General features: G+C 38.9%; 1 protein-coding gene across 2 annotated transcripts in view; it reads right to left on the bottom strand.

Annotated features, from left to right (window-relative positions):
- Window positions 1-4,408: 4,408 nt before the first annotated feature.
- The window catches only part of ASB7 (ankyrin repeat and SOCS box containing 7), a 31,231-nt gene continuing 22,066 nt past the window's right edge, over window positions 4,409-13,573 (bottom strand). For both annotated transcript variants that reach the window (XM_064722376.1, XM_064722377.1), the window contains one exon: window positions 4,409-8,107. In XM_064722376.1, coding sequence (XP_064578446.1) covers window positions 7,968-8,107 — 140 coding nt within the window. In that variant the 3' untranslated portion in view covers window positions 4,409-7,967. The remainder of the gene's footprint in view (window positions 8,108-13,573) is intronic.

Raw genomic sequence — 13,573 nt, 5'->3', positions numbered from 1 at the left:
TTAAAGTGTTTTCTACTATTGGCTGAAAACAACTGATGAGGTTCCTAAAACAGCCCCTTAATTTAATTTACTTGGACATGAACAAATTAAAAGCAGAGTTACAGGATATAGGACTAATAATGTAGATATGTCACTGTAACATTTTTTGGTGTCCTTAATCAGTTTGATTCATTAAAATACTAACTGGTTGTGATGTGAAAGAACTTTGCTAAGTGTTAGAGTCTTAAAAAAACATAAGATAAATCAGTGATCTGGAACGAAACACTGGAATGGAAGTCAATGAAAACGCAGGGTAAGATATTTTGGTTTTATGAAAAAAAGTATTGACTCTTTAGCCAAGAAAGCAAAGTCCTAAGGAATATCATAAAAGCTGACATCACACAGGATTTTTTCACTTAGACACCTTTCAATCCACCTGTTGGATGGTCTTTGGAGCAAGGAAAGTCTCATTCCCCATCCTCCTCAGTGAGGTGTGGAACACAAGTTGTGAACAGGGCAAGTCTTTGATAGCAAAGACAAGAGTGGAAGGAGGTGGGTGCCCACAGAATCACAGACTGGCTTGGGTTGGGTTGGGAGGTTGAGAGTTCATCTCATTCCATCCCCTGCAGGGGCAGGGACACCTTCCATCTCCCCAGGCTGCTCCCAGCCCCATCCAGCCTGGCTTGCAGCACCTCCAGGACGTGGCACCAAACACACCAGAGCTCAAGGGAAGGCGCTCAGGGAACCAGAAGAGGCCTGGGTTAATTTTCTCAGGTGGCTTACAGATAAGCAGGGACAAAAAAGCCCCATGAGCTTCAGCCATTTGTTCACAAGAGCAGGAGACATCAGGACTGGACTCCATCCAGCTGGGAACCTGCTTTGAATGACCTTCTGGGGTCAGCCTTGGAAATTGTGTAACAGTTTTGGTATTTTCTCTCTCTGTGGCACAATTTTAACAAACCTGTAATCACAGCACTAAAAGGTGGGAATGTGAGTACAAATCCCCATCCTTAATTGCTTTGCCTGGTTCAGAGTGGGAACTTTTAATTCAAGCCTTCCACTCATCAGGAGGGTGCCTGATCCAGCAGAAAACAGTGATTTTTTTCTGGCTCACTAACCATTAAATAACTCACACAAAGTTGAAAAGGAACAGACTCAAATACTCACACAGATTATTTTATATTAAGGACGTTCAAACTTCTAAGCCCAACAACCCACATACCAAACATTTCTGTAGGATCAAAAGGCACATTTTCTGCTCTCTCCCTCACACAATCCCACACACATCTAAACTTCACCCTCTTACCAAACATCCTGGGCACTTTATTTTCAGACTGACTGCTCTCTAAAAATCATTTGGTTTTGCCTCCTAGCAGCTATATTAAAAGCCATTATGAGAGGAGCAATATCCAAGAGAGCCAGGAGATGGATCTCAATTTGGGCTGCTCGAGACAGACACAGCTTGGAAGACATTTTCAGTAACCCACATCCTGCACTTGGGTACTCTGAGGTTTGAAAATCAAGCATTAGATGAAGCTGAATCTAAATTTCTACCACTCCATGCAAATGCTATAGTCAGGTAGGAACAGATGAGAACCTAAAAATGCCACTTGTATTGGCCTGTAGGTGGACAAGACATGGACAATAACATATTCCAGCATCATCTTTAATCTGATCATGGACAAGGGCAGATCTGACAGTTCCAGACCCAGAGCATGCAGAGATGCTATTCAAACTCACCACCTGGTACTGTGAATGCAGACTGCAAGCAGGCACACTCTCAGCAAAGAATGTAGGAACTTGCTGTTAGGCTAATATATATAAAACTTAATCTCTAATGGCTTAAAAATTAATTCTTTAAAATAAAATGAGTTGACATTTCATTACAGATCTACTTCAATCTGCTGTTTGTTAATATATGGAATGGAACATCAAACTCAAATTTCTCACCAGCTCAGGACTAGATATCAGAGTTTAAGTAACTCTAGCAAAACAGGCAATGTTTCCAGGGGAAAAATAAAATTGTCTGCTGGTTGCTTATAAAGTTGGCTTGAACTCCAGAATCCCTCCTAGTGCTCCTTCACAAAGTGTTTCACAAAAACCTTCCAAAAATACTCTCCTCATTAGGCCATAAAACAAGGAGCAGGACTGCAAGCTGACCATTCAAAGCAATTATTTGCTCTTTCACACCAGATTAAATGTTGAGTAACCACCACCTTCAGTGGAGTTACAATGGTCCAAGTCCGAAATGAGGACAATTTAGTAGAATGCATCCATTAACTTCCAGTTACTCTTGAAAGAACAGGAGATGATCTATTTGGAGTCTACTAAGACTGAAAATAAACTCTATTTTTGCAAGTCAGAATAGAAGAGTTATGGCAAAATTTGTGGTCTTTGAAAAATAAATGATTTTGCTGTAGATCAGTTACTTACAGACCTACATTTTCTCCTAAAAGTATTTACTCTTGTATAACCCACTGCCTATAAGCTTCTTTTAATTCATCTTTCTCACTCCTTTTAGGACTATTTAATGGATGCTGAGGGGTCTGTAAAAACATAAAGGCAAAAGTGAGGGAAATACTGACCCTGTAGCAGCCATCACTCTCAAACCCACTTGTTTTAATTGTACACAACTCCACCACATGAGAAACCTGCAAGTCTGAAGAAGGCTAAGAAATGCTTCCAGACCCTTTACAAGCACCTCTGGAGATGGCCAAACATCCTTCTTGCAAACATGACAACATTCAGAACTTACCTGGGACCTCACAAACAGCAGCCAGCAGCACCAGAGAGCCCAGATGTGGAGGAAACAGCTGGAGCTCTGACTTCTTCACTAGACAGCTGGAGACATCCCAATAAAAGTCAGCAGAGCTTTCGAGCCCAGTGTTTTGCTGTTCCAGCTGCACGTTGTGGTTCCCTGGGGAATGCACTGGCTGAAGAACTCCTGGTAGCATGGTTTCATAAAGCACTCACATACCTGCTTTGTTTCTTATTGCCCTGGGATTCAATCACATGCTGAGCTTTACTTTGGCTAATAAGTCAAGGAGAAGAATCAGTGTGCCAGGGAATGAAGGAAAAAGCAAACTTTAGTCTATTCCAGTTTCCAGAACAGGATAAAACCTTGAGGTAGTGGTAGCCCCAACCAAAGCATAGGGGGAAAGACTTGAGCAAAGAGAATTTAAATGTTTCACTCCAGTCTGTCTGGGAAAAGACACAGCAGAGCCTGTTCTGTGCTCTGATAATTTTTCTTTCAAAGGTTCTAATTTTTTGTTATTCACTATGGTAAAAAGACCCCATGTTTTGCCATATAAAATAAGTACACTTCTCTATCACCCACTCCTACCAATATATATAAAGACTGTATATTCTAAACACATCATTTGTCAACAGCTTGTAAATCAGGTTTTTCCAAGTAGTAACATTAGCCATTAATTGTTTTAAACTTCACAAGTGAACACTCATACAGGAAATATGATACATAAACAGGAACAAAGTCTTTAGCACAGCATTCAGTCAGCCAAAGCCTGGCCAGTCTGCTAGAAACCAGCAGCAGCAGCTCTAAACACAACTGCTGGTTGAACAGTGAATGTTCTCCCAGTGATGTTTGTGAAGTTTGCTACTGAGCAATGGAAACAGCATTTTTCCCCCCCTTCTACCCTTTAGCAGTAATGTTTTGAAATCTAGTCTCCTTCCTCTCCAAATTTTTAGAGTCCAAAATCTTACTGCAACTTCTGGTTGTACGTTTTTCTCATGACTGAACACAAATGTTCCAGTTTCTATTTGTGCGTCAGGAATATTCATATCCACCCCCCTTTTTTATTAGTAGTAAATAGAGCCTAAAATGCAGCCTCTGTTTGGTCATTTTTGTATCTTGGTCAGTGCATGAGCTTGAGGAGAAAAGGTGAACCTGTCAGAAAAGCCTGAAGTGGCAGCGCTGGTATCTGAGCAGGGAAAACCCAACCACGCACACCTGAGGAGCAGTTTTTGTTCCCCCTTCCCAGGAAGGCCCAGCTCTAGAGTGAGTTTTGTTTTCCTGGGAGGGTGGGCAGGCCCTGGCACAGGTGCCCAGAGCAGCTGGGGCTGCCTCTGGATCCCTGGCAGTGCCCAAGGCCAGGCTGGACAGGGCTGGGAGTAACCTGGGACAGTGGAAAGTGTCCCTGCCATGGCAGGGGTGGGACTGGATGAGCTTTAAGGTCCCTTCCATCCCAAAATATTCTATGAGGGTTTTGTCCATATTTACTGGTAAAAAATAATCACATTACAACTCATGAGACATCTGAACTCCCATTTGTGGGGGCATTTTGAGTCCCAAATGCATTACAGCAGCATGTACCCCAGAGAAGGGAGCAGGAGCAGAAGAGACAGACAAACATGAAGAGAAAATGTGTAAAGTGGTATTATGTTATTAAAACATTACATTAGAAATAAACAGAACATAAACCAAAAATAGGTTTTAACCAGGTTTAACTTTTTTCTTTTCTTTTTTTTTTCTTTTTTTTTTTTTAAATTCAAATTGACCCAAAGCAAAAACTTACATTGCAAAGGAAGAACAAAATACATGATGGTATTGGTAACACAGCATTGCATGGAAGCTGCACTTGTGGACAGGTTTTTTCCTCCAAACCAGCCCATCCTGGTAAAGATGCCACATCTTTTCTTTTGCCTCTGGGTATTTATCTGAAGAGTTTGTCCAGATGTGTTCTCCTATGATTGCCAACCAGAGCCAGAAAAACGAATTTTCCACGCTATCCCAAGGAAGCCAGAGTTATTCCAAGCATGAGTGATAGTGAATTTAAAAAAAAAAAAAAAAAAAAGAAAACAAACCCAAAACAAAACAAACCCACTCGAGCTTTTCAAACTAACAAGTATTGTCTATAATGTAAATAGTTTAGAAATATGGTAATTAAATAATCTAAAAAACACTCTTACTCTGCTGTACATTTATAAACATAAATATTTACAAAAACTTTCTGCTTTGTTTTAAAGGATGAGGTTTGCAGTTTGTTAATGATCAGAGTCTTTTACTCATATTGATTCTTTGGTGTGTTTGCCAATTTTTTAAGGTTTATTAAAAGTGTTCAACCGTGAATTTTAAGGTAACGGAACGAGGCTACATCACAAGTCTCTATTATGCACTTCTCCTTCCACATTCTAGTCCAAATGAAAAACAAAAGTCAGTTTGTTCTTCAAAGTATTTGTGCACAATATTGAAAAAAAAAAAAACAAACCGACCAAATTCCCCCTTATTGAAATTTGGGTAGGATTATCAATGAATAATCCCACTTTATCTGCACGTGAGCACATGGATAACCAGAGATAGTCACAGGACTATCAGTAGGTTCAGACCCACATGTGCTGTGGTTCTTTGCAAGAATTAAGGTGAGAAACCAGCTACAAGAGATGGCTTAGCATTGCAAAAAAGGGTGAGGGCTTCCCTCCACCCTGGGGAGAGGAGAGGATGAAAATTAATTGAAAAGAAAGGCTTTTTACTGGCCTGAAACATATGTGTGTTCCCTTTTAGATGTCAGTTACTTAAAAGAAATAACCAAAAAACAAACCTCAAACAATAAATAATGGAATTACACATTTCTTCATTAAATAGCATTCTTGTTACCAACAAAGTCTTTCATAATTTTCTTCAGTCACAGCAACAGACAGAACAAATAATTTGCCTTAATATAGATTGCAACTAAAATATACTCTAGATTACCTTAGAAAATATTACTGTAAAAATCCATTGGGGAAGGACATTGGTTTAGACCAACTTACAAGTGTAGTGAACAATACTAAGTCTGTTCTGTTTGTTGTTTTTTAAAAGAAAACAGTTTTAAGCTCCTGATTTCATGTCAGAAAACGGAAGATTTGAGTTAAAACCTGCCAGTTTGCCCTGTCTCAGCACTGGAGAGCTCAAAGATTGGAATGGCTGATCTTCCCTCCACGGGGCCAAGAGGTTTGAGCCATGCACTCCAGCTCACAGCTCGTCCCTACTCCACAGATACAACCAGGAGGAAGCACCACAAGCTCTACAAGCCAGTGCAGGGTGTTAGGCTGGACTTGCTCACTCACACAGCAGAGATGTGAACTCCTGGTCACTGCTCCAGCAGCTGGGCTTGAACCAGTACAAGCTGGAGATAAAAAGGTTCAACAGCCCATTGCCAGCCCTGGGAGCCATGAATCTCCAAAATCCCTCATTGTCTGCAGACCTGATGCAATGCCAGCCACAACAGGGACAGCTAATCCTCCTTGCCTGCCATGGCTCCATGCTTCCATTAGCAGTGATAAGGTTCATTCTCAGGGAGCTGCAGTCCAGGGTTATCAAATATTAAAAGGAACTAGCAGAGTTAAATAATATGAGTTTACCTGCCTTACCTTGCTTTTCCTATTTTTAACATTAAGTATTTTGAAAGTGACAGTGTGAAACTAAAAGCCATCATCATTCCTTTCATCTCCCACTTCAGTTGGTGCAATTGCTACAAAAGCACTCCTACTATCAGAGGGGCTCTTCTGGAGCCAGGCAGATGCCAAAATAAAAGCAGAGAACACTGGCAAGAACCTTATGCTGAGTCTGTAATGCCTTGAAAATAAAGAGGGAAACAACTGCACATTTTGGCCCAATCTTTTGATCAAGAAATTAATTTTTTGCTACGATCAGAAACAAAACTCTGCAGCAGATCTTTTAATACCTGGTTTGAAAGACACGTTCAGTAGCCAGATTTCAGCACTCCTCTCAGTTTCTGCTTTCAGATTAATTGCAAAATTTGAACTCTCAATGTCAGTGGGGCTTGTCTTCTTAGTTAATAACTTATGTGCACTTCCCACTCTCTAACCTGAAACAAACTGAATTTCAGAGCAGTCAAAACAACCCCCACCCCCAACAATGCTTTTAAAACCAAAGGGTTTGGCCAATTTACCCTTTTTTTTTTTTTTTGGACACAATTTGGCTGAGAACCCGTAGATAAAATCTCAACTGAAAGTGAAATAAAGCAGGTTATACATTCATGAAATTCAGGGAGTAATAATGAACAGGAGCTGCTGCATCATTTCTGTAATGTCATACCAACACTACAGTGAGGCAGCAGCTCCTGCTCTCACAAATAATGCACTGAGCCTAAATGAGGAATAGTGGGGGAATCACACATCAAGGGAAAATACATCAGAGAGATTATTGCACAGGAGGCACTGCATGAGCAACAGAACACATTGGCTTCAAAAAAATCTAAATTTGTTTCCTCTTAAGTTAATGTAAAAAATACAGAGGCCATGCCTCTCTGTAGTGTACTGTCACTGGTAAAAACAGACTTACAAACAGCCCATTCAACAGGGAATGTTGGGAAAGAGGGCCTGAATTCTCTGGGCATCCCAATTACAGTAATTAGGAAAAGAAAAATGCCAAAAACCCAAAAAAACAAGCCAATGTATAGACCCACAGACCCTCAAATCGAGCAGGGTAACTGCATTTTTTTCCTCAATTTCCAAATGATATTCATACAGTACCCAAGGACATGTCAATTATCCCCTCTTCCCTCTGTCCTGCAAAAACAAACACCTGGCAGAGACAGAGGTCCCAACAAACAGGGTTCTGGAGGTCTATCTGTATCCTTTTGCAGGACTGGTGCCTTGATTTCCAGACTTTTATGTTCTTGCATCATTGCTCAGCATGCCAACTCAAACCAAGCACTTCCCTCGAGGGGCTGCCTTCCATCTCCACAGCAAGTCTGCACACATAATGTGAAAACAAACAGAAAACCAACAGCAATTTTTAAAATGCAATATTGTATAGAAAGCTTGGACCTTGTAAACTTGGACCAAGAAACCAAAAATTAAGACCTTCTAGCATGTGGTATAAAAAACCCAAGGAAGTGTATACCTGCCTTCTGACTTCACAGAAAAATCAGAATTTGCATAGGATATACTTTGTGCAAGGCAACAAGCCTCTTCAGTATCTGGAATAGAACTAAACTTGCTCACAGTTCCTCTCTTCATGGATATCAGATATCATCAAATTTGTGTTTTAAGTAGTCTTTCATGACCTTGGCAATGGGTAGTTCATCAAGCAGTTTGAGGTTTTGAAGGCCTATACACTGTCGGATTTTAATTCGGCATAGATCTTGCAAGTTTCTGGGCTGTCCTGAAAAGACAAAAGGAACACATAAAAATAAAATGATCACATTTTAAATGTATTTTAAGACATCATTTACTCTGCAAAATGACAGGGGTTTGCTGTTTCCTAAGAGGGAGAGGGAAAATTACAAGAGAAGCACAAGTTAATACCTTTTTAATGAACTCAATGAAATCAAGGGATGAATCCTAAAAACATTTTTATATGCACATAATTGTACTGATGCCAGTGTAAAGTGATTTCACCCATGTGAGGATTCCCACCAGGTGGCAACATATGCTTATGCATTATAGAACAGCAGAACTCCTCCATTTAACTTTTTGTGGATTTTTTTTCTATCCTTGGGGGGAGAACCCCTCAGTCTTGCTTTTCTTTCAAACAATGAGATAGAAACTTCTAAGTTCAGCTGTAACAGGACTAGGAAGTATCCTTAGAGAGTGAGGATTTATAAAAGTTATTTCAGGATAGCTGTGGCAGAGTTAAAGATTGGGGTTTTCTTTGCCTTCTAATGAAAAGATAAAGCCTTCAGGCTTTGGATGCAGCCAAACCCTCATCCAACAGAAAGAGATGAAAATGTGAATTAACCACTGTCCACAGAGGAAAAGCTTTACTGATGTCATACTGTCCTAGGCTGTCCTTTCTCCCAAATTCGCCCTAAACCAGGACAAATACAAACTTCAGCATTCCTGTCCAGAATTTTCCAAATTAATTCTCTTTCAAGCTCATTCTTACCAGGAAACTACTCAAAATCAAACACCTTGAGAAAAGTTGAGGTTTGGTCCCTCTATCCAAAATAATCTCAAAAAATTTAATCAAGTCTTGTATCTGAATGCACCCAGCAATGAATCCCAAGGAAGAAAGAAAGAGAAAAAGAGCAGAACAACAGACATTGAGAAATCCTGCCCCAATAAACCCTTCTAGCTTTCAGCACTGCTGCCTTTGGGCCTTCCTAGCCCAGAGATTGCACACAGATCTATGTCTTTAATAGCTGTGAATAGCTTGCCCTTTGTAAATCTGTCTAGTGTTTTTTGAACCCATTCATACTTTCAGTATCCAAAACATCCTGTGGCAACAAATTTCACAATATAATTAGGCGTTGGCTGGAAAACTGCAAAGTAATTTTATTTATTTTAGATCTGCTTCCTGATGGCTTTGTTGCGTGCCTGCCATTCTTTGAGTTACAAGGAAAATAATGAATAATTGTTCCCACGCCAGTCATGGTTTTACATACCTTTATATAAACCTCCATCCTCCACTCCTGCTTGGTACCTCTTCCCAAAGCTGAAAACTGCAGCCAACAACCCCCACCATGGGAACCACTCCAAACCTCTGAACAATCTGCCTGCCTTTGTGCTTTTTCCTCATTCTGCTACAGCTTCTTTGGAGTTATTCCAGTAACACATCAAAGCTGTGCTAATCAATATTTTGATCATCAACTTAACTGTGTAAGCCTCTTTTTCTTAAATTTTTTTTTTTTCCCTTCAAGCCAAGACTTGGTTATGGGACCTGATGAATGTAAAATTCAAAATACTCAGCACCTTGAACAATGTAGGTGCTTCTGTTGGTATCTATAGAAATGGGCTGACAGACAGGTAGGGATTTTTAGACACTGGGATTTATCTTAAGCACTAAAATTATCCAGGGCAAGCCAGCAGAAGTAATGCATGAAAATAGTCTCAGCCTGCTTTTAAAGAAATTAGGTTTGAAATTAAAAAAACATGAAAATTTTGAGTTTCCTTTATGTAAGTTGAAAATACTTTTATTATACTTATCACCACCTAAATGTTAATTTATTTTTAGTTAAATCCTTCATCCATTACTTAGAACACAGACCAATGGTTACTTTATCCACCAGTGGTTTCTTCTTGGCAAATTTTTTTCCACCTGAAGGAAAGAATTTAGGCAACTCAGACAACAGCAGAATGCTCAAACTTCAGGGAAAGGAAAGTTATTTTGGTAAGAAACCAAGCAATCTTAATGGTGATAAAGAAATAGTTCTGATGCTTTAAAACAGGGTTCAGAAAGCAAAAGTTCACTGCAAACAGCAGCATTAGAAATGATAAAGGACTAGAGGACTTTGTGTATTTTCTGTAGCAGAGTACACAATAAATCAGCTATGAGACACTGATTTCTGGTTTCAGAAATAAATGCCTTTTAATTAACATCCTACGTGGGTTTTGAGAACATAAAAGAACAGACAACTTAAAATACCCAGAAGAAATTGGTCATCAGTTAATTCAAAAAGACCTGATTATCAAATGTATGACATTTTCCCCTGATAAGCCTAAAAAATATTTCCTGGGAATGTGTTAACAATGGACATTTCCAGTGTTAAGCACCAGTTGCTACATCTAGTGGCTGCTGGTGTCTTAGGTCACGCCTTGCAAATTCCAGGGTTATTAATGCATTTGTGATTTATTAGAAACGGTGTCTGGAACACTTACTCATTCTTGGTTGCATCTGAATGAAAAAGAAAAAAAAAATAAAGGATTACGGCCCGATGTCAGTGAACCTTAGTTTGGCAAATGAAAAATGTTATTAGGAACTTGGCAAAGTAAGACAAGTTAAATGATGAATTAAGTTCTCTTTAAAAACGATTAGGAAGTTGCAACTTTGGTTATATCCTGCAGCACAAGTTTGGGAAGTTATTTAGGCAAATAAGCTGGAAAGGAAGAGAATTAAAAGAGAAAGAAACAAAAATCCCCACAAATGTGAAAGGTACCATTGGCCTAATTACCACTATCATGCAAAACAGGCACATAAAACTACTGATCACCTTAAAAACATCCAGCACATCCCTGAAGGGCCACCTTGCTGCTGCTATTCTGGATTTGCTCATGTGTTCACCAAATCATTACATGCTGCAATTTATTTTGCAAGCTTTAAAGCAGTAATTAATTAAATTAGAAGTATTAATTGCAGGAGAAAGAAACACAGTTCATTTTTTCCCTTTTAGAGCTTGTACTCTGTGCTGGAAGGGAAAGCAGAAATCCCCAAACCTGACAGAAAAGCTTCTTCCAAACAGAAGAAATGTAAGGCATGACCTTAAAACATCAAAAGGAATTTTTTTTGATTTTTTCCTAATCTAGATGTAGCAGACTTCAGGACGTATAAAATTAAAGCATTTTCCTAAATCAGTTCTTCAGCTGCTAACAAAGTTTCTGAGCTTTCTCCCACTTAAATAATTCTTTGACTCAAATAATGAAATGAGCCTTTTAAATTATTATTAAAAGATCAGCTTTTGCTGGTAGAGCAAAGGAAAAAAAAAACACGTTTTAACAGCAACAAATGATTACAATTAATCTAAACTTCCATTCAAAACTCAATTCCTTTCCTTTTGCAGTTTCAAGATTTTTCTGGTATGGTATCTGAGAGTTTGCTGTTGTATCCCACAGGCAGACAAAATTTCCATTTAGGATTTTCTACCTGGCCAAAGAATTGTGTCACTGTAAAAACTGCTCTGCATTTATACCTGTGCCTTCCCTGTGCAGACAATGCTCCCCAAGAAATAAAACACTAACTCACCCAGTAAATCTATATTTAAGGACTATCAAGGCATATTTGTGATGCCTCTGACAACTCTCTTTTTTGAGCACTTTAATCCAGTACTGTAAAGCTGGAAAAAGAGGAATCCCTACCCATTTCCTCCACTGCAGATGGAGAGCAAAAAAATCCATGTAAAAATACAATGCAACAATCATGAATTGACCTTTCTGTTACCCAAGAGAAAACTTGGGAATAACTGAAATTAATACATTGGAGGCTGCAAGAAGATCCCCTCTGATGTATTGTTCTAACTACTAAAAGAAAAATACTTTTAAAGCAAACAATCAGTGCTATTGCTTTCAAGTGGATAGGCTGATTCTGAAGAAATTAAAAAATGAAAAATAACATCAGTGACATACTTCAGAAGCCGCCCACAGTTTTCTCTACAATATTAATGCATCTCTCTAAAAAACCTTAGAGTGGTATTTCTCAAAGTGAGCCTCTGCCCCTCCTGGGAATTCTGAAAGGCTGAAAACAGTAGCGAGAAACCATTTGGTAATTTCTTTTTAGCTACAAAGGGAACTTAAAAATAAAAATCTTCTGAAACATTTTACAAAATAGGTTGAAACCAGGCTGATGTATGCTGGCAACAGCTCAGCTCCTCTAGAATATCAGGAAAAGTATTTATTTCTGCAGCAAGCCCTTACACCCATCCCTTATTTCACAACGGTGAGGGAATGCAGCTACTGGCAGCAATTCAACTGAGTTCTGAATTTGTTGGCTTTTTTGAGGGGGTGAAATGAAAAAGATAATTGAAGTTATCAGCTGGAAACTCACACCCAGCAGCCAACAAAACACACTGAGGAGGATGCAGAAAAATGGGATCACAGGGAAAGGCTGGGATCACCTAGGGAGTGACAGAGGCCGAGCCAAGGGGAGCTCGGCTGCTCTGCAGTAAAGTGAAGGAAATGCCCTGCTTGTACTCTGTATAAAACAACTGCAGAAGAATTGGATATTATTGCAATAACTGCCAGCATTCAAAACATCACAAAAAGCTAATATCAAAAATCTATAGGTCTAAAGTATTAATATCAGAGAGGCAGGGATGAGTGTAGAACTCAGAGTGTGCATTGAGAGCGTGAACAAATTCCCCCAGCTCGACAGGACATGGGGAGCTTTTTAACTGGGTATCATACAAGCTATTTTAAAAGTTCTAATTTAATTTTGTGTTCAGTATGTCTCTGCTAGAATGTCTGAGCCTGACATATGTTTTTATTGGTCTCTGAAAAATAATTCCCCACAATGAGTTTTAAATGTCTATTAAATTTCAGTCTATCTGGCACAGAAATTCTGTACTATTTTGGACTGAAAAATCCTATATGAAAAAGCAAATATCAGTAAGGCTCAATGTTATACTTAACAGGTGTATTTGGCAATGAAATTAAGATTTGAATATGCTTGCAAAGGTATTTTTAAAAAAAATTGTGATATCTCTGTAAATTCAGTCCCACTGAAATTGCTATGGAAATGCAGCTAAGGATTTCAACACCATAATGTTTATCTATTTTTAGGAGACAGTAAGTAAAGTGCTCTGAACATCAAGACAGGCTGAAGATGCATTGTTATGCTAGTTGAAAATTATTTTTGCAGAGTAGAGCATAGGTGTACAAATGGCTGTACCTTAAGTGCCACATATAAAAATAGCCTTCAATATTTTTTTATGAAGGCCTCGTAAAAAATTCCTCCAAAGTAAATAACTTCTATGCCTACACAATATGATTCAACTACTTAATACAGTCAACTGTAGAGTAGAAAATTAAAAAATAATCCCCTTATCCCAGTTCCCTGTGTAACTGGATGACAAAGCAGACCTCAATCATCACTGCAAGATTTCCAGCAGCACCCAAGGAAACAAGTAAAAGCTGAGATTCCAGTAAAGATCTGCTGTTATTACAAACATAAAAACACCATTTCCTTTGCAATTATCCA

This window comes from Zonotrichia leucophrys, chromosome 10 (assembly GCF_028769735.1).
Source record: "Zonotrichia leucophrys gambelii isolate GWCS_2022_RI chromosome 10, RI_Zleu_2.0, whole genome shotgun sequence".
Taxonomy (NCBI): Eukaryota; Metazoa; Chordata; class Aves; order Passeriformes; family Passerellidae; genus Zonotrichia; species Zonotrichia leucophrys.
Note: the sequence above shows the minus strand (reverse complement) of the source record. Positions and strands in the feature narration are given on the sequence as shown.